Below are 22166 nucleotides of genomic sequence, written 5' to 3'. Positions count from 1 at the left end.
TTATCTTTATGAAGAATTCAATCACAAAAATTTAACACAGTAAGAGAAGTTTATGCTTGCCTTTTGTTTCCTTGTTGCACGATCGGTGGAAGGCTGTAGGAGATGCCATTTCTCTGGCCTTCAATTTCTCTGCCTCCAAAGATGCCATGCCTGGCCTAGACAGACTCAGCAGACACACACTCACAAAAGGTTTGCTTTGCTGTGGGTTAGCAAACCAGATGCATTGACTGTTCTACTGTAAAAAACTTTTGTGAAGATTAACATGAATCAATACAAGTAAAATCCCTATTTTCAGGGCCTTGCACATGTTAAGTCCTATAAAAGTATAAACTATTGCTAATGGGTGATTCAGAGTTAAGGAGAATTAGAATTTGAGGAAGCTATATATATATTTTTTATATATTTATTTGACATCCACATCAATGTTTTAAAACTCATGTTGTTCCACAACCTAGTACTTGAGGCTTCTGGCATAACCATGTGTTTGTTCTAATGTCCAGGTTGATTGATTCTAATAAATTATGTTGCCAAAGTTGTTTATCTAGTTACAGGCTCTTGTCAATTTTTTAAATGAGTCAATGCATGTAAAAGTGTTCAGTCGCTGAGGTCACATAATCCATACCCAGTATTTGTTTTTTCTATGATCTAAAGAGGATAATGTATAGGGGGAAACACACTCATACACAGCATTCTGAAACAAAAAACAAACAGGTGTTTGAGTCTTGGCTCTAGCGCTTACTGTCTATGCCAAACTTAAAAATGATCTCTTCTCTCCCTTTGCTTACATATATGGTGAAAAGTACTTAGTGTCTGCCTTAGTTTCCTAGTGCTGCTGAAACAGAAAGTTTAGGCTCCTAGAAGTTGGAATTCAGGGCACAGACTCCAGAGGAAGGCTCTCTCTGTTCACCCTGGGAAAGGTCCTTGTCTCAGCCTCTGTAGCCCTGGTGTATCTTGGCTTCTTTGTTGATATTCATGCAGCATCTATCTTGCCCTGTTTGTGCTTTCTTGTTTTCGTGTCTAAACTTCTCTTTTTTTTTTTTTTCCAAATTAAACAGATTTTATTCAACTTTTTAGGATGAAGAAAACAAATAATATAAAATAAGTCATAAGAAACATTCTCTTGTACTACTATCCCAAACCATTTTTTTCAATGTTTTACAAAATACACAGCAAATATGAAAAGCTTCAACACACTCTTCCTTTTTAGCTTCTGCTGTAATAAATGCAACATTAACATAGAAATTTCTTCTGTACTGATCTTAAACGCAGAATTACTAATTTTAATGATGTTATTCATACATTTTTTTATTTATACACTTTTAATGAGTTCATTACCAATACATACATTATTTTCCTTAACTTTATTTTTACATTAAGCCAATGTCTGTCATGCAGTCATCAAAAACCTTACAGTAAATTATACAGGTTTGTAGTCCAGTTTAGACTCTAGCCTCTTAGAATCAGCCACGTTTCTAACTGCTTTCATGAAGTCCTCCTGTACTACAAAATCACGATCAGCCCGAATTGCAAACATACCTGCTTCAGTGCAAACGTTTCTCATGTCTGCACCATTAAAGCCATCTGAAAGCTTCACAATTGCTTCATAATCTATTTCACCATGCTTTGTAATGGGACCTGCATGGATTTTCAATATATCTAATCTTGCTTGTTCATTTGGTAAATCAATGTGTATTTCTCTATCTAATCTTCCTGGACGCAGCAAAGCAGGATCCAGTGTATCTGGTCTGTTTGTAGCCATGATCATTTTAACTCTATGCAGAGTATCAAATCCATCCATTTGATTCAGTAACTCCATTAAGGTTCTCTGAATCTCTCTATCAGCTGAAGTACCCCCAGAAAAACGACGACCACCAATAGCGTCTACTTCATCCATAAAAATGATGCATGGTTGATGTAAACTTCTCTTTTTATAACTCAGAAATGAGTCAATTTAAGACATATCTTACACAGATATTGTTACCAGGGATCTCAGATTTTGCTCGGTGTGGCTACGGGAGACATGAAACGGGTGAAAGCAAAAGAAGCAGCTTTATTTGGTTGGCCAAGCAAAGGAGCACACCAGGACTTTCATGGCCAAGATGGCTCCTCGAACAATAGCTGAAACGGCTTTTATTAGGGGGAAAAACTGAGGAAGGGTCCTAGCAGGAAGGAGCAAGGTTGTTGATTGATCTGGCCCAAAAATATGTTCCAGGGGCCGTTCCATCACCTGAGCCTGGGGGGTCCCTCGAGCCGGATCTTAGGCTCAGACTACTTACTTCTGAAAGTCTTTCCTCAATCTTGGGCCACTACAATTAGGTTCTATTGAGTAGGAAAAAAGTTCCAGGGTCACCCAGAGGATGTGTTGATGACTCTGCGCATGTCAGGCTGGCCAGATCTGGTCTTAACTGGCTCTATGCTCTGGGACCCCAGCCTCTGGTTTTTCTTACCTTGGGCAGGAAGTTGGCCGAATGTCTACAAATCATCTGGAGTTAAAAGGGGAGATGGGTTGGTAATGGTGCCCAGAGTCTGTAAGCCTCAATATGGCCTCACTCACATAACATTAGATTGCATTAGGGAAGGAGATTACATTATATTATATTACATTCACAGGTATAGAAATGAGGGTCCAAAACATATTTAGGGGGAACGCAATTTAATCCACATTTCACCTTTTTGTTCCCCAAACCCATGGCCTTCTCACAGGCAAAACCTCTTCACCATATCACAGCATCCAAGCTGACTCCATGGCAACTGGTAACAGATAAGGTTGCTATGAAACAAAAATGAGAAAGAGTAAAAGCAATTTCTAAACTATTTTTCAAATATTACTTACTGCTAATGGATTTAAATTTTTTTTTTTTTTTTTATAAATACGAACTCAGTCTGTTCAAGTAATAATGAAACACTCTACACTTATTGCAGAGGTACTCAAGACCTTACATTCCCAGAGTGTTTTATTGGGGGACACACAGCTACTACATTGAAATAAGTAGTGAGTGCATAAAAATAAAGACACGTCTTGTGACTTACATCGGAAAGTGTTGTAGATACAGGAAAGTAGCGGTGAAGTGAAGAATGGAGTCAACAGGGAAGACTTTACCAAGGAAAGGCTGATAAGGAGGAGACATAGCTTGGGTTTTGAAGAATGATTGAACTTCAAATACAAATGATTTCCAACTGTCACAGACAATTAACATCTCCTCAAAGCTTTAAAAAATGTTAAAGTCTGGGTCCCGTCCTCAGATTCCAATTGGTATTTTTTTAAATATTTCCAGTCACTTCAGGCATATAGATGAGTTGAGAACCATCTTGTAACAAGCTTCAAGTTAATGCTATTTCAGAACAGGGCACCACCTGAGCAAACCAAAAACCAAACGAAACCCGTTGCCATCAACTCGATTTCGACTCACGGCGACCACCTGAGAGCTTGTTACAAATGCAGAATTTTGACTTTTTTTTAAGACCCATTGAATCGGAACCTGACCATTAACGTTTTACACAAAACAAGAACAGGATCACCACTGAGAATAAAAAGCCAAACTACTATCAAGCAGAAATATGCAGCTGTACTTGCAATCCTCCTACCAACCTTAGACATCCCAAGAGGACTTTTATCTTTCTTATTCTAAATTTGATTCTAATATTTGAAGTAGTCCCCTGATTGAAAGTATGCAGATTCAGGACTATACAGTCAAACATTCGGTAAGTATTCTTGAACTAGTAGGAACACATGCCAAGCCCCAGTTATAAGCCAATTCCATGAGAATTTCCTGTTTTAAACAACAGAAAATAGGTTACTTTCTTCACTTATGTTCAATGCCTCAATAAAATAAACCATTTTCTGTTTCTCTAAGGATTGAGGAGTTTATAACACCCAAATAAATTTCATAATAATGCTGATACAGGTTTAAGAAAAAGCCAGGTTGCAGAAGTTCCCATAAACAGTAAGTTGTATTTTCTTTGAGAGGAAGTACTTTTTTATTGGCAAACATGGGGTACTAAGTCATAGTTCTAGGTTTTTTAGGTAGGGCTTGGTGAATGACTCACCTATGGCCCTGTGTGTGCCAATTAACCTCTCAGGGCTGTTTTTAAAAATAGGTTTAAGAAGCAGGTATTGATTTCTGAGAAGACAGACATCAAAAATTATTGATTAGGCAGGGGAATATTGACCAAGAAATAAAAACTCAAGAATGGTATGTCGTGCAATAGATGATATAAATCTCCCTCTGCATCATTTTCAACCTGATGGTCCTAGGTACTGCTGTAAAAAAACAGTGAGGAAAAGTCTCCTGAAGATTTCTGCTTTGCACTCCATGTCTCTGAGCAAAAGAAGGGCTATCTTATTTCTATAAAATGCCCGAGGGCCCAATGTGATTTCTAGGGAAGGGAGATAGGGAAGCCCAGATAAAACGCTTAATAAAGCACTGCTTTAGTGTGGAAAACATACAAGATGCACCACGTGAGCTAACCTGCACCAGCTCCCTGACTCCAGAGCACAGCCTGTGCCAAGTACCACATGAAACTTGTGCCATTTTATCCACTGTATTTCACCTTTCACGATTGCATCATTTTCCCAATTTGAACTTCTTTTCCTTTTCCTAGCTAGGATGTATTAAGACTCAGACATCTGAAGTAAAATCCTTTAAAAAGTTACAGTCCCCAAGAATATTTGCATTTAAAAGTTAAATGTTAAGAAGCCTCTGTCGAAACACAATGAGTGAATTCTGAGTTGTGACACTGACCTTGGTTAGAATGTCAAGGGGATATTTTGGAGGATACAGAAGTCTTCCTTAATTTCCTTTATATGAAACCACAGAAGAAACTGTCTAATGTGTGTACATATATCATCAACCCTTCTAAGATTTACACCTCTTTTTAGTCCACAAATTTCCTTTGTGGCCTTGGCCAAGTGGTTTAAAAGACCCCAAATACAAGCTTGTTCATTAGCAAATAAAGATATTGGACCTAACCTATAAAGTCACTTTCTCTGTTGGCATTCCAATATTTACCATGCGTGTTTACGTTTGATTAATGAATCATCTATTTTACGCAGCTTCACAAGAGTTTTTACATCTTTTCACCTACATAAATTAGAAAGTAAATCAATTTCTAAGTAGCCTGAGACTAGGATTTAGGTACATTTCTTTCATATTGATCCCTTCTTCCACAACTGTGTTAGCACAGTTCTGATTCATTGATACCTTTTACCCAAACCTGATTGTGTCAGGCCATGGACAAAAAGCTCAGTCATGGCCGTCACAAGCTATGAACACATAACACAATGCTCAGACCAAGAGCAAAGCTGTAATCAACAATTATGATCATTTACATATTTTAATTTAAAATCATACACTCCTTAACTCATGGGTCAGAGAAGTTACAACTGTAATTTAGAATTACTGAGAAATAATAAGAATAAGACAATTAACTAAAACAACATGATCAGGCATAAATAACCTAGTCCATGTTTTTTAAAGGGGCAAAGACTTAGGTCTTTGATTCTCAAAATTTAGTATATTTAATTTTTTTTTATATATAAATAGGTGATCTTTTCAAATCCAGAACTGATTCATTCAGTCTAACATGGGGCCTGAGAATTTGCATTTCTGACATAATCCCAGGTGATGCCCATGTTCAGAAAGTACTTTTAGTATGTTTATGATTATGGCATGTAGCTGATTATGGCAGAACCCAGAACTCCTAATTTAAGACTGAGAACTCATGGGAGATTAATCAAATGAAATAGTCTACGTAAATCCTAGAATCACTCTATTTCATTGCCCTCCTTGAGATAGATTCATGTGAAAATCCCATAAATTGTAAACAGCAGTCAATTCTCAAATTTCCAAATATATTTTAACCTTTATATCATGATTCTCAATTCATCTCTTCCAAAGCTACTATGCCCAGAGGTAGAAGAGGCCTAAAGTGATAGAGAAAGGGTAAGAGGTAGACCTGAATGGTTTTCTAAAAAAAAGTTAAAATTTTCAATTTCAATTTTGGTACACCATAAATTTATGATATATGCAAAAGCTTCAATCTTTGGGCTTCCTATGATTTCACCTACTGAAAATCCTCACTTCAAATTAAACAACCCCAAAGGTAAGAATTCCCAAAATGTAGGACATCATCTACCAGGGAACTGCCTCAGAACTCTCTTGGACTGTAATGATATCAGTATTTATTTATCCTGATAAAATCCTAATATGGCAATATGGGTAAGAATTAAGGATAAGTTTTAATCAAACTCAGAGAAAGTTAAAGCTTAATATTTTAATTTATAGGCCTTGCAGCAATTTTAGTCTTCCCAATAGGCATTGATCTATGCAAGTCTAGAGACTAATAGAATCTATCTAATGCAAAGGAGTCAACCCATTGCCTAAATATTTTTCTGACTTAAACAAACATGAAAAATGGAGAAAATATTGAAGTTGTCAAGGATTTCATTTTATTTGAATCCACAATCAGTGCCCTTGGAAGCAACAGTCAAGAAATCAAAGAACTATTGCACTGGGTAAATATGCTGCAAAAGACCTCTTTAAAGAGTTAAAAAGCTAAGATTCACTTTAAGGACTAAGGTGCACCTGATCTAAGCCATGGTGTTTTCAGTTGCCTTGTACGCACTTGAAAGATGGACAATGAATAAAGAAGAGGGAAGAACAATCGACACCTTTAAATTATGGTGTTGATGAAGAGTAGTGAATAGACCATGGACTGCCAGAAGGAATAAATCTGTCTTGGAAGAAGAACAGCCAGAATGCTCATTAGAAATAAGGATGTCTAGACTTCACCTCACATGATTTGCACATGTTATCAGGAGGGACGAGTCCATGGAGAAAGACATTGCACTTGGTAAAGTAGAGGGTCAGCAAAAAAGATGAAGACCTTCAATAAGATGGATTGACACAGTGGCTACAACAATGGGCTCAAGCATGACAATGATTGTGAGGATGGCACAGGGCAAAGCAGTGTTTTGTTGTGTTGTACATAGGATCGCAATGAGCTGGTACTAACAAGAGGGCACCTAACAACAACAACAGTAGATATTTGGAAATAATATGGTTAAACACCTACTTACATTTACAAAGGAAAACCTGGTGGCATAGTGTTTAAGAGAAATGGCTGCTAACCAAAAGGTCAACAGTTCAAATCCAATAGGCACTCCTTGGAAACCCTATGGGGCAGTTCTACTCTGTTCTTTGGGATCACAAAGAGTTGGAATCAGAATTACAAAATGGGAATTACAAGAAAAAAAGGAAATATCAAAAAAATAATTCACCATGACCAAGTGGGATTCATACCAGGTATGCAGGGATGGTTCGACATTAGAAAAACAATTAATACAATCTATCATAAAAATAAAACAAAAGACAAGATTCACATGATCTTATCAATTTGATACAGAAAAGGCAATTGACAAAGTTCAACAGCCATTCATGCTAAAAACTCTCAGCAAAATAGGAATAGAAGGAAAACTCCTCAACATAATAAAGGGCATTTATACAAAGCCAACAGCTAACATCATCCTAAATGAAGACAGTCTGAAAGCATTCCCCATGAGATCTGGAACCAAAGATGTCCTTTATCACCACTCTTATTCGACATTGTCCTGGAGGTCCTAGCCTGAGCAATTAGGCTAGATAAAGAAATGAGGGGCATCAAAATTGGTAAGGAAGAAGTAAAAGTGTCTCTATTTCCAGATGACATAATCTTATACACAGAAACCCCTAAAAAATCCTCAAGAAAACTACTGAAACTAAGAGTTCAGCAGAGTATCAGGATATAAGATAAATATACAAAAATCAGTTGGATTCTTCTACACCAACAAAACGGACATCGAAAAGGAAATCACCAAATCAATACCATTTACAGTAGCCCCCAAGAAGATGAAATACTTAGGAATAAATCTTCCCAGAGATGTAAAAGACCTATACAAAGAAATCTACAGGACATTACTGCAAGAAACAAAAAGAGACCTACATGTGGTAAAACATAGCTTACCGTGGAGAGGAAGACTCAACACTGTAAACAAGTCTATTCTACCCAAAGCAATCTATAGATACAATGCAATTCCAACCCAAATTCCAATGACATTTTTTGATGAGATGGAGAAACAAATCACCAAATTCATATGGCAGGGAAAGAGGCCCTGGATAAGCAAAGCACTACTGAAAAAGAACAAAGTGTGAGGCCTCACTCTACTTGATTTTAGAACCTATTACACTACCACAGTAGTCAACACAGACTGGTACTGATACAACAACAGATACATAGACCAATGGAACAGAATTGAGAATCCAGACATAAATCTATCCTCATATGAGCAGCTGATATTTGACAAAGGCCCAATGCCTGTTAAATGGGGAAAAGACAGTGTCTTTTATAAATGGTGGTGGTATAACTGGATATCCACCTGCAAAAAATGAAACAAGACCTATACATCATACCATGCACAAAAACTACCTCAAAATGGATCACGGACCTAAATATAAAATCTAGGACAATAAGGATCATGGAAGAAAAAATAGGGACAATGTTAGGAGCCCTAATACATGGCATAAAAAGTATACAAAACATTTCTAACAATGCAGAAAAAAACTCGATAACTGGGAGCTCCTAAAAATCAAACACCTATGCTCATCCAAAGACTTCACCAAAACAGTTAAAAGATTACCTACAGACTGGGAAAAGTTTTTAGCTATGACATTTCCGATCCGGATCTGATCTCTAAAATCTACATGATACTGCAAAAGCTCAACTGCAAAAAGACAAATGACCCAATTAAAAAATGGGCAAAGAATATGAACAGAGACTTCACTAAAGAAGACATTCAGGTAGCTAACAGATACATGAGGAAATGCTCACCATCATTAGCCATTAAAAAAATTAGAGAAATGCAAATCACAACTACAATGAGATTCCATTTCACTCCAACGAGGCTGGCATTAACCAAAAAAACACAAAATAATAAATGTTGGAGAGGTTGTAGAAAGACTGGAACACTTATACACTGCTGGTGGGAATGTAAAATGGTACAACCACTTTGGAAATCGATTTGGTGCTTCCTTACTAAACTAGAAATAGAATTACCATACGATCCAGCAATCCCACTCCTTGGAATATGTTCTAGAGAAATAAGAGCCTTTACACGAACAGATATATGCACACCCATGTTTATTGCAGCACCGTTTACAGTAGCAAAAAAGATGGAAGGAACCAAGGTGCCCATCAACGGATGAATGGATAAATAAATTATGGTATATTCACACAATGGAATACTATGCATCGATAAAGAACAATGATGAATCTATGAAACATTACATAACATGTAGGAATCTGGAAGGAATTATGCTGAGTGAAATTAGTCAGTTGCAAAAGAACAATACTGTATGAGACCACTATTATAAGAACTCAAAAAATAGTTTAAACAGAGAAGAAAATATTCTTTGATGGTTATGAGAATGAGGAGGAAGGGAGGGAGGGAAAGGGGTTTTCACTAATGAGATAGTACATAAGAGCTATTTTAGATGAAGGGAAAGACAACACACAATACAGGGGAGGTCAGCACAACTGGACTAAACCAAAAGCAAAGAAATTTCCTGAATAAGCTGAATGCTTTGAAGGCCAGTGTAGCAGGGGTGGGGGTTTGGGGACCATAGTTTCAGGAGACATCTAAGTCAATTGGCGTAGTAAAATCTAATAAGAAAACATTCCACACTGCACTTTGGATAGTGGCATCTGGGGTCTTAAACACCAGCAAGCAACCGTCTAAGATGCATCAATGGGTCTCAATCCACCTTGAGCAAAGGAGAATGAAGAACACCAAAGAAACAAGGTAATTATGAGCCCAACAGACAGAAGGGGCCAAATAAACCAGAAGCTACACCAGCCTGAGAGCAGAAGAACTAGATGGTGCCTGGCTACAACAGATGACTGTCCTGACAGGGAACACAACAGAGAACCCCTGAGGGAGCAGGAGAACCACGGGATGCAGGCCTCAAATTGTTGTTAAAAGACCAGACTTAATGGTCTGACCGAGACTAGAAGGACCCCGGAGATCATGGTCCCCAGTCCTTCTGTTAGCCCAAGATAGGAACCATTCCCAAAGCCAACTCTTCAAACAGGGATTGGACTGGAGTATGGGGTAGAAAACAATACTGGTGAAGAGTGAGCTTCTTGGATCAAGTAGACATATGAGACTATATGGGCATCTCCTGTCTGGAGGGGAGATGAGAGGGCAGAGGGGGTCAGAAGCTAGGCAAATGGACCAAAAATGGAGGGTGGAGAAAAGGAGTGTGCTGTCTCAGTAGGGGGAGAACAACTAGGAGTATATAAATTTTTGTATGAGAGACTATTTCGCTTAAAGCACAATAAATATTTAAAAATTAAATTAAAAAAGTAACGGTAACGGTATCCACTTAAAATTGACGAATTTTATTTTACGTGAATCATTCCTCAATAAAGATTAAAAACAGACAAAAAATAAAAAACCTACCTAGAAATTATGAAGCTGGCTTCTCAGGGAAGCTTTACAATAATTTGGCCATAGGCTTTGTGTAAGGCATGATTCTTGTCTTGGTATGCATGCCCTATATAATTCCTCCCCTTGGAATGTGTACAACCTGTGAATATGAAGATTATCGTTCCCATGATGAGGCTACACTGTATAGCAAAGATAAAATAATTTTGCAAATGTAACTGATGTCCCTAGTCTATTGATTTTGAGTTAATCAAAAGATAGATAAACCTGGGTGGGGCTGACCTAATCAGGTGATCCTTTTGAAAGACAGCTGAGAAATAAGAGACAAGAAGCATCAGGTTTTTTATTGGCCTTGTATAAGCAAACAACCATGACGTGGAGAAGACTACGTGGCAGGAAATGGCAAGTAGTCTCTAGGAGCTGCATTAAGTTAAGGTACCTTGAGGTACTGAGATCTACCATAACCATATGGGCTTAAAAAAGCACCAAAAGAAATTACAGCCCAACCAAAATTAGGAGTTTAGCTTTGTGAACAGAAGATCCAGTTAACCTGTGCCTGAAATTATGGCCTATAGAAACAGACAGAATGGAAAGTTTTTTTTTTTTTTTTTTTTAATCAATTGAGTATGATAAATCATGATGCAGCATGAAAGATTAACCCTGGGTCTTTCAATTGTGCCAGATGAGAGGTCTGGCTGGAATCCTTCCCAGCTCTGCAGTGCCCTGATCCCAGGTCTTTGATTCATAATCAAGTTAATTTTTCTTTTCAAAAGACTGTATATGTTGCAGCCTATGTTTGAACACCAAAATTTAGAGAACACAATCACAGAAAACCAGAACAGTCACAGAAAAGGGGTATAAAATGCATGGAGAAACTCAGATTTATGAATGTTGTCTTTAGTTGAGCTGAAGATACCGTTAACTCAAAAATATTCAGGATATCAAAGAGACAAAAGGATCGAGAGAAAAATGACAGAATATGCCTCAGAAAATTGATACAGTGGCATCATTAGGAATAAGCTTTCAAATGCTTTAAAAATGAATGCTTCCTCCTTTTATTTTGAAAATATATACTTTTTGGTGTAAGAACGGTCAGTTTAATTCTTCTATTACAGTTTCAGAATAGAAATATATAATTGTCTACTATACTATTTTTCATGTGATAATCTCCAAGTCAATAACAAAATGTGAAGTTGCTTAGGCAGCTTTCTTGTCACTGATCTCATCCCCTATACTTACCTAAGACGCCAACATTCACTTTCTGACCCTATAGATCCACAATTACCCATGTATGGTAATTTGTGGGGCTAATTTCTTTACTTTTACCTGGGAGGATTTTCTGTTATCTATTGGGTCTCTGGTGGCATAGTGGTTAAGTGTTACAGCTGCTAACCAAGAGGTCAGCAGTTTGAATCTGCCAGGTGCTCCTTGGAAACTCTATGGGGCAGTTCTACTCTGTTCTATAGGGTCACTATGAGTCGGAACCGACTTGACGGCAGTGGGTTTGGTTTGGGTTTGGTATTGGGTCGCTATGAGCCAAAACTGACTCAATAGCAACGGGATTTTTTGGAAACCCTGGTGGTGTAGCAGTTAAGTGCTACCGCTGCTAACCAACAGGTCAGCAGTTCAGATCCACCAGGCGCTTCTTAGAAACTCTATGGGGCAGTTCTACTCTGTCCTATAGTGTTGTCGTGAGTCGGAATTGACTCAGTGGCAATGGGTTTGGTTTTTTTATATTAGAATAGTACTAACTTACTTAGTTGTTGGGACACTCTTGGCCTGGTAGGATAGTCTATGCTCTTCAAAGCACAATATAAAGATTTGAATCACTTCAGCCTACACCTGAGGGTAGTTTTTCTCATGGGCTGACCACCAATAATAAAATTAAAACCCATTGCCATCAAGTCAGTTCTGACCCATAGCAGCCCTAGATGACAGAGTAGAAATGCCCCATAGAGTTTCCAAGGAGCAGCTGGTGGATTTATTTAAACTGCTGACCTTTTGGTTAGCAGACTTATCACTTAACCACTGCACCACCAGGGCTCCAATAATAAAATGTTCTTGTCGTTGTTAAGCAGTGTTGAGTCAGTTCCGACTAATAACGACCCCATGTGCCACAGAACAAAACACTGCCTGGCCTTGCACCATGCTTACATTCGTTGATATGCTTGAGCCTATTGTTGCAGTTACAGTGTCAATCCATCTCATTGAGGGTCTTCCTCTTTTGAACCGACCCTCTACTTTACCAAGCATGATGTCCTTCTTTAGGGACTGATCCCTCCTGACAACATGCCCAAAGTATGTAAGACACAGTCTCACCATCCTTGCTTCTAAGGAGCATTCTGGTTGTGCTTCTTCCAAGACAGACCTGTTCATCCTTTTTGACCGTCCAAGGTATATTCAATATTCTTCACCAACTCCACAATTCAAAGGCATCAATTCTTGTTTGGTCTTCCTTATTCATGCTCAGAATTCCTATGCATATGATGCAATTGAAAATACCATGACCTGGGTCAGGCACACCTTAGTCTTCAGGATGACATCTTTGCTTTTCAACACTTTAAAGAGGTCCTTTGCAGCAAATTTGCCCAATGCAATGTGCCTTTTTGTTTCTTGAGTGCTGGTTACCTTCAGATAAGAGTCATTGTGAGAACTGAACAGGTTAATATATGCAATGAAACCCTGGTGGCGTAGTGGGTAAGTGCTATGGCTGCTAACCAAAAGGTCGGCGGTTCAAATCCACCAGGTGCTCCTTGGAAACTCTATGGGGCAGTTCTACTCTGTCCTAAAGTTTCCCTATGAGTCAGAACCGACTCAACAGCAATGGGTTTAATGGGAATATATGGAAAGAGCACTTAACAGACTATGTCGTTGTTAGGTTCTGTTGAGGAACCGACTCTATGAACAGCAGAAGGAAACACGGCCTGGTCCTGCACATCCTCACAGTCATTGTTATGCTTGAGTGCATCATTGCAGCTGCTACAGAAGTTCATGAAAATGTAAAAAATTATTAGAATTTTGGAATGAACTATGCCTTTCTTCAACACTTACATCATTTATTAATTAAAGACCAATGGATTTTGTCCTATAGAAAAATTTAGATTTGAGGATAATTACCTAATTTGATCATATTCTGGTGTTATCCTTTGACTTAAACATTACAGATACTTTTGCGCCATTAAAAAAAAATTATCTTTGAATTACCCAGTTAGGCACCTTTTAGACCTAACTTTGCCCAATGGAGCTAGAACAATGACCGCAAGGAAAAGAGCAAAACTTGAAATCATAAATAACTGCAATGACTTAGAGAGTTTGCTGGATTTTTATTAAAATCTGTCATATTATTCCAAGTTTCTAAACAAGACCTATAGATAAGACTGGACTACAACTATGGCTGAGGTAATCAGGAATCTAGAACTTCTTAACTTCTACCTCTATTTTGATGTTTTTTGAGAAATGCTTGCATATTTGGAAAAAATATTTTTCAATCTTAGCGAAGAAAAATCCTGCCTCTAAAAGTAGGAAGCATACTGCCCTATTATTACCACTAAAGAAGACATAGGATGAAGTAGCTCTTCTCTACTGTAGCAAAACTACCGTTAACCAAACCAAACACAACAAAAACCATTATCATCGAGTCATGAAAACGCCACTGTGAAGAAGACATCTGTGTTTCATCTCTCCCCTCTATATTTAATCTGTAATTTCCTTGAGATCAGAACTTGTGTGTTATTTATCATAATATCCTTAGTGTCTCATGGTGTAACTGATAAAGAGTGCCAAACAGCAAATACATGTTAAAAAAAGAATGAAGTCTATTTGGCCCAAACTTTATTAAACCCAAAATCATCAGGAAAAGAAACCACAAACTTTGTTGTCAGTACTGGATTCTCGACCAACAGAATGAACCTTAGTAGTAGGTCAGTTCAAAAACCTGAAGGTAGGAGACTGAGAGGCCAGAGGCATCTTCAACAGGCTGTAAATTTCAGCTACATATACATATACATATATATATATAGGAATGCTGGTGGCACAGTGGTTAAGTGCTTGACTGCTAGCCGAAAGGTCAGTGGTTCAAACCCAGCCACTCCATGGAAGGAAGATGTGGCAGTCTGCTTCTGTGAAGATTTACATCTTTGGAAACCCTATGGGGCAGTTCTACTCTGCCCCCGTGGGGCAGCTCTTCCCTGTCCTATAGGGTCACTATACCTGGAATCCACTCAAAGGCAACAGGTTTGGTTTGGGTGGATTTACGGTAACTGCCTGGTTTTCCATGGCAGTCGCAGAAGTTTACGTTTCCACCAGCAACTTATGAGGGTTCCAATTTCTCCACATGCAACCAATCAACACTTATTATTGTCCTTTTATTATTTATTACTATTATTATTATAGCTACCCTAGTGGGTATGAAGTGGTACCTCATTGTGATTTTCATTTGCATTTCCTAATAACTAATGATGTTAAGGAGCCATGGGGGCACAGTGGTTAAGAGTTCGGCTGATAACCAAAAGTTCAGCAGTTCGAATCCACCACCACTCCTTGTAAACCCTATGGGGCAGTTCTACTCTGTCCTATAGGGTTGCTATGGATATGAATAGGCTTGCTGGCAACATTTTTTGTTCTTTGTTTTTTAAATGATGTTGAGCGTCTTCTCACGTAATGATTGGATATTTCTATATCATCTTAGGAGCTATGTCAATTCAAATCATTTGTTGTTTTTAAATTAGGTTATTTGTGTTTAGTTTGTTGGTTGGTTGGTCGGTTGGTTTTGAGTTTAAGAGTTATGTATGTATTCTAGATACTAGATCCTTATTAGCTATATGATTTGCAAATATTTCTTCTTAGTCTGTGAGTTGTCTTTTCAACTTGATAGTGTTCTTCATAATGTCCTTTGAAGTAAAAAAAAGTTTTGAATTTTGATGAAGTTCTATTTATCTAGGTCAGTTGTTCTTATTGTTGCTTGTGCTAGGAAACCATTCCCTTATTGTAAGTCACAAAGATTTAACTCTGTTTTATTCTAAGGGCTTTATATTTTTAGCTTCTTCATTTAGGCTGATGATCCATTTAGATTTAATTTTTGTATATGGTGCAAGGTAATATTCCAAATTCACTCTTTTGTATGTAAATATCCAGATGTCCCAGGAACATCTATTCAAAATACATTTCTTTCCTCGTAGAGTGGGCCTGTCAACCTTGTCAGAAGTCAACTGAACATAAACATAAGGGTTTACTTCAGGACTCTCAATCTTATTTCATTAATCTGTGTGTCCATCCTGATGCCAGTACCACATTATCTTGATCTCTGTAGGTTTGTTTTAGGTTTTGAACACAAATATTGAAATTCCTCCATGTTTTTCTCCATTTTCGAAATTGTTTTGACTATCATGAGTCCTTGCATTTACATATGTATTTTAGGATTAGCTTGTCAAATTCTGCAAAAAAAAAAAAAAAAGGCAGCTGGGATTTTGATAGCTATTGCATTGAATATATAGATCACTATTTGGACTTTTGCCATCCTAACAATATTAAGTATCTGATCCATGAAGATGGGCTCTCTTTCCATTTCTTTAAGCCTTCTTTAAATATAACATTTTGTAATTTTTAATGTTCAAATCTTACACTGATTTTGTTATACCTAAGTATTTTGTTCTTTTTGATACTATAGTAAATGGAATTCTCTTTTTTTTTTTTACAGATTGTCAATTTATACTGTAATTCAATAAAATTTTGTGTATCAATCTTATTTCTTTCAAAATCATTGAATTTGTTTAAGTCTTTGTCTTAGTCATCTAGTGCATCTATAAAGAAATACCACAAGTGAATGGCTTTAACAAGGAGAAATTTATTTACTCACAGTCTAGTAGGCTAGAAGCCCAAATTCAGGGTGTCAACTCCAGGGGAAGGCTTTCTCTGTCGGTTCTAGAGGAAGATCCTTGTCATCCATCTTCCCCTGGACTAGGAGCTTCTCTGCACAGGAACCCTGGGTCCGAGGGACATGCTCTTCTCCTGGCACTGCTTTCTTGGTAGTATGAGGTCCCCGGCTCTCTACTTGCTTCCCTTTTCTTTTATCTCTTGCAAAACAAAAGGTGGTACAGGGCACACCCTAGGGAAACTCCCTTTAATTGCACCAGGTATGTGACCTAAGCAAGGGTATTACATCTCACCCTAATCCTCCTTAACTACAGGCAGAGATTATGTTTTATAACACACAGGAAAATCACAAAATGGAGCTCTTAACCACTATGCCATCAGGGTTTTCCATGGCCTGATCAAGTTGGCACATATTTTTGGGTGACACAATTCAATCCATTACAGTCTTATAGTTTTGTTGTGGATTCCATAAGATTTTCTATTTAGAAGATTATGTCATCTGTGGATGGAATAAGTTTCCTTTTCTCCTTTGTTATCTGGACACTTTTCTTTTTTTTTTTCTTTCTTTCTTTCCTTCCTTCCCTCCCTCCCTTCCTCTCTCCCTCCTTTCAACTGTGATTTTTTTTTACAATTTCCTGAATAATGATATTTTTGTTTTTACAGATAAAATTTGATTAGATTTAAATTGCAATTTTTGTATCTTGAACCATAGTTCACGTCTTAATTTATGTAGTTTTACCTTAGTTGTGTGTTTCATGGCTGTCAAAGACTTGAGCAGAATGTATATGTAGAGCTTGGTGCTCTCGCTCTCTGGCTCTCTCTTCCAGAAATTGCCCTCCCCTGTGCATTTCCTGGAAACCCTGGTGGCATAGTGGTTAAGTGCTACAGCTGCTAACCAAAAGCTTGGCAGTTTGAATCCACCAGGTGCTACTTGGAAACTCTATGGGGCAGTTCTAGTCTGTTCTATAGGGTCGCTATGAGTCTGTATCAACTTGAAGGCAATTTTTTTGTGTGTGCATTTCCCAATAACTTGTTTGTTCCAATATTATCCTCTGTTTCTTCAGGCCAGAAAGTCTGCAGATTTTCTGTTGGAAATTTGTCTGCTCTGTGTGTGACTGACTGCGGCCTGCCCTCAGATTTAAAAACACAAATATTAGTAATTCATCCCATGCCAATCCCTTCCTCTAGCTCTAAGTTCCCTCAGAATACGCCTGGTTTTCCTCTACTTTCAAGTGCTTTATAATTGGCTTTTGGTATTTTGTTCGAAGTTTATAGTCATCTGTAAGAAGTTTGGATCTACCATGAGCTTATTTGGTCATACCAAAAGAAGCATAAGGAGAATTCTGAACATTAAAAATGGAAAATAAAGTGAATATTCATAAAATGAAATATGTATAAAGAAAATGTTATCTCTTGCTACTTTGGGCATAGTATGTAGAATTATTATTAAATAAATGTACAATTATTAATTTAATTTGTTTTGAATCCATAAATTAACACAACTTATTTCTAAATTGCTCAACTTACTGAGATGAACCACAAATATAGTGTGAACTGTATTTATGATTTTGATATCTATGCTTAAAACATAATTGACTTTCAATCAATATTTATGAAATAAATTAACAAATTAATGAAATTTTTTTCTCACATGCAGTATTCTTGAGTAGGATAACTAAATTAGTTCTAAACCCTTTCTTATTTTTAATGTTACCGCAAATATTGTTCAGCTTTTTTTTTTTTTTCCATTTGCTGAAGGTGGAACAGTACCTAATAATACTTTATATATCAAGCATTATAGGGAAAAGATTAAAGGCTGTACTCAATAATTAAAAAAAAAAAAATGCCTTTATTAGATTTGATTCCAGTTTTCATGGAGGCTGTTTTTTAGTTAAGAAGAAACTAACACACATGAAGCTAATGATAAATCCAGCTGCTGTCCCAATAAAAATATGAAAGTCATGGAACATCTGTACACTATGCACAATGCTTTTGTGTTTGCAGTGTTTTCAGTTTGTTGTTTTGTTTTGCTTTTTGGCATAATGACATTTTTGCTACACTCTAAGTATATCAGACGTTCTCGACATTTTATATTCACACAGAGTATTTCAAGCACAATGTCTTCAATTTTCTCTATGTTCAAGTGGTTTTTACTCAAACTATGTACAAAACATTAGCATGGGTTCATTAATTGTATCCAGTGATAAATTATATTAATTAAAACTGTAGAATTATTTAAAATAATCTTTTGTTGTTTTAACCTTAGTCTGCCAAACAAATTATCCCAATAACTCTTCCACCCATTTGCTCATAGGATAATTCAATTCAAAATGTCTCATACAAACCAAAGCAGGTTCTTTGGTTATAATTCTTAGAGAATTCTCAGGATTTTAGATTATACTGGAAACAGTATTTTCATCACTGCATTTTAGCATGTGCATGTGCTGAGAGCAAGCTTAAGCATAAGCTAGACATGAACAAAGCTATTTTCTTATGATGTGGCGTCATCATTAGTAGGCTGATGGTATGAAAAGGTGTTTGCTGTTTTGGAGCCTGAATGCCATATTCAGTTGGTGGAAGTGTACACAGCTGTGTTTAGGTTCATCAACTTTCTCAGGATAAATGTCTGAGGTTTGCTAAATTTTCAAATGTGTTTTGCTACATGCATTTCCCTTATTTTTAAAGCATAGAGAATTTCAAAAGGCCCATGTGCTGGAAGTTGCTATTTCATCTGCTTATAAAAATAGAAGCATAAATAAGCTTTGCTGTCAATAAATTACGTTGAATGGGTTTATGGCTTGTTTTTCTCTCTTCCATATAACAAAATAGTTCAGTAGTAAACAATTCAAAGACTGATGATTCAGGCATCATTGCCAGGATATTCTTTTATCCTGGAATATTTGCTTCTACTGACTAAATGTTGGCAACTTTACTTGGGCATCAAATCAAGTCAGTTTCCTAATTATATTATATGGCGGCAGCTCTTCTCTGTTTAGATTAATTAACATACTTTCGGAACCAACATTTCAAGGGAGAAAATATTGTTTCTAAAAGTCTATATTCCAATACATTAAATTGAAGTACTTTGAGTCGCTGATACACTATCTTAACTAATCTTCAGTCATTATCATAATGGGTCCCATTATAATTGAAGCCTGTGTGATTTCAACAGCATTGCTTGGAATCTGATTATGCTCTCCCCTCACTCCCTTATTTTACTTCTATTCTTTGGCTAGAGCCTACATTTCTACTAATTTATTCAGAAGTTCCTTCTTTTGTTGAGTTTGTTCCAATTGAAAGTTTTGACTAGGTGGTGGGATGCTGTATACTATTCATAGTATAGCTTTTTAAGTTAGGCCCTTAGGGTTTTAAACTCTATTTTCTTTTTGCTTGTTAATTGCCTAGTTCCTCATTTGTAAATTGAGGATAAAAATATCTATCATCCAATATTATTATGAGAACTGAATTAGATCATTAACATAAGATTCAGTTTAGATGCTATGGATTGGAAATAAGATAGGAGATAATAAATATTCATTTCCCCATACTTTCTCTTATAACTTGAAAGAATTTGAATAGGAAAATGACTTTAAATTATAACTTTTATTTTTATCATCATTGAGTCCTTGTTTGGTATTAAGAAACAGAAAAAAGAAATGGAAGAGAAGGAATAAAAATGGAGATGCTGAAGGACTAATATGAAATATCAAGGTAGAATTATAGAAGTGCATGGGGAAAAAGAAAAGATAGTCAATAAATTCCATTTGCTGATCCCAAAAGTGTGTGTCTTCTTGTCACACAAGTACCACATCTTCCACTGCTAAAGGAAAGGATCCTCATATTTCCAGAGCTGCATCTCCTTTCATCAACAAATATATCTCATTATTATTTCTATGTCTGTATTAATTTAGAAATTAATTTTACAAATCTAAATTCATGAAATGCCACCAAATCTTGAGTCATAGGGAAATTCAGAGCATACTTTTGGTAATTAGCAATAACATATGAAACAAAAATAAAAACCTACATAATATTGTACTCCATAAAAAATAAAAGTAAATCCAAAGCTAGGAATTATTACATTTGAAACAAAAATATGTACATTGATATACATATCTGTGTGTCTATATGATTTTATATATATATATACATAAAAAAAAAACCCAAAACCAAACCCAGTGCCATCGAGTCAATTCCAACTCATAGTGACCACAAAGGACAGAATAGGACTGCACCAGAGGGTTTCCAAAGAGCACCTGGTAGATCTGAACTGCCAACATTTTGGTTAGTACCCGTAGCTCTTAACAACTATGCCACTAGGATTTCCATATATATACATACACGTGTATATATAAAACACATATATATATATATATACACACACGTATATATAAAACATATATATATATATATATATATATATATATATATATATATATATAGGGCCCTAGTGGTGCAATGGTTAAGGGTTCGGCTGCTAACAGAAAGGTCAGCAGTTCAAACTCACCTGCCAATGCTCAGGAGAAAAGACCTGGTGATTAGCCACCTTAAAGATTACAGTTTAGAAAATCTTTTTTCATATAGAGTCCATGTGAGTAGGAATTGACTTGATGGCACACTATATATCTCAATCTAGAGCTAGATAAAAGAAAACTTTTTATGAAGCTTCCTATAAGGCCACAAAAGTATATATGTATGTGTACATATATATATACACATAAAGTTAGCATTACAGATAATACACAATTAAACAGTATACATTTTAAAAATTATTAAGTGTAAAATATGCATATTTATTGAAAAACCTCTTACAAAGATGTATTTCTAGATGGATATTATGCCATGCTAGAATGAGACAAGCTTTCATACAAATTTACTTCCTATTTTTTTAAAGTTACAGAAAAATCTCGTTCACATATATAAGGAGGTGAGCATAGAAGAACTTCTGTAACAGCAAAGCACTCAAATTTTTAAAACGCTCCCAAGACACATGAAAAATATTATATAGGTCATTTAACGTAACATTAGATGATAAATAACTATCCAGGCAAAAACTTGTTTAGAAGGCTCAAGTTTTACTGAAGAAAAAAGAAAACAAACAAAAAGAAACACCATACAAAGAACAAGATTTGTCTCTCAGTTCTTAGAATCATACACTCTTAATATTTGGAAAAAGAACAGAAAGGCTTCACTAACATTTATTGAAGGTATATTAATTTCAACTCCTACTCTTTTTACCTGCCTGCAGTGTTTCTACACTGTATTTGCACATTTAAGACTCCTGGAGAGCATAAAAACACAGATCTCTGTGTCCTCCCCCCAGAGATTTTCACTGATTAGTAAATAATGGATGTGTTATGATTTTGTTAAAACTCAGCTACTGCCTCTAGTAAATTGTAGCCAAAGTTGAGAACCATTGATGTTAAAATACCTATTTTAAAATGATATACACAGACAGATTGAGGAATTTGAAGTATTAATGAACTCAATATGCCTTTGCAAATACCAGATTTGTTGAAGGAAATTTGTATTTTTTAATGTTGATGTAAGTACTCGTTTTAGGGAAATGCTCACTCACACAATAGATTATTATACAGTAATTGCGTATGACAGAGTCTGCCTGCAGTGCTAATGAACGACAAGTGCATGCTGAAACATTAAAAAAATGCCATTGGGCTATAGGTTTTGAATAAGCCTGGGGATGCATTATCAAATATTCTTCTAATTTCAAATGTTATTCCGATAAATTGGTGTCAGTAGTATCAAAAATTATTTTTTTATTGTTTATTGTGCTTTAAGTGAAAGTTTACAGTTC

General features: G+C 36.3%; 1 protein-coding gene across 1 annotated transcript; it reads right to left on the bottom strand.

Annotated features, from left to right (window-relative positions):
- Positions 1-1310: 1310 nt before the first annotated feature.
- On the bottom strand, positions 1311-3128 carry LOC126060272 (26S proteasome regulatory subunit 10B-like). The gene is made up of 2 exons (XM_049856358.1): positions 3031-3128; positions 1311-1934 (listed from the first exon to the last, which is right to left on the bottom strand). Exons 1-2 carry the CDS (start codon positions 3126-3128, stop codon positions 1418-1420), a joined length of 615 nt encoding a protein of 204 aa, XP_049712315.1. The 3' UTR covers positions 1311-1417.
- Positions 3129-22166: the final 19038 nt, after the last annotated feature.

Source organism: Elephas maximus, chromosome 17 (genome assembly GCF_024166365.1).
Source record: "Elephas maximus indicus isolate mEleMax1 chromosome 17, mEleMax1 primary haplotype, whole genome shotgun sequence".
NCBI lineage: Eukaryota > Metazoa > Chordata > Mammalia > Proboscidea > Elephantidae > Elephas > Elephas maximus.
Note: the sequence above shows the minus strand (reverse complement) of the source record. Positions and strands in the feature narration are given on the sequence as shown.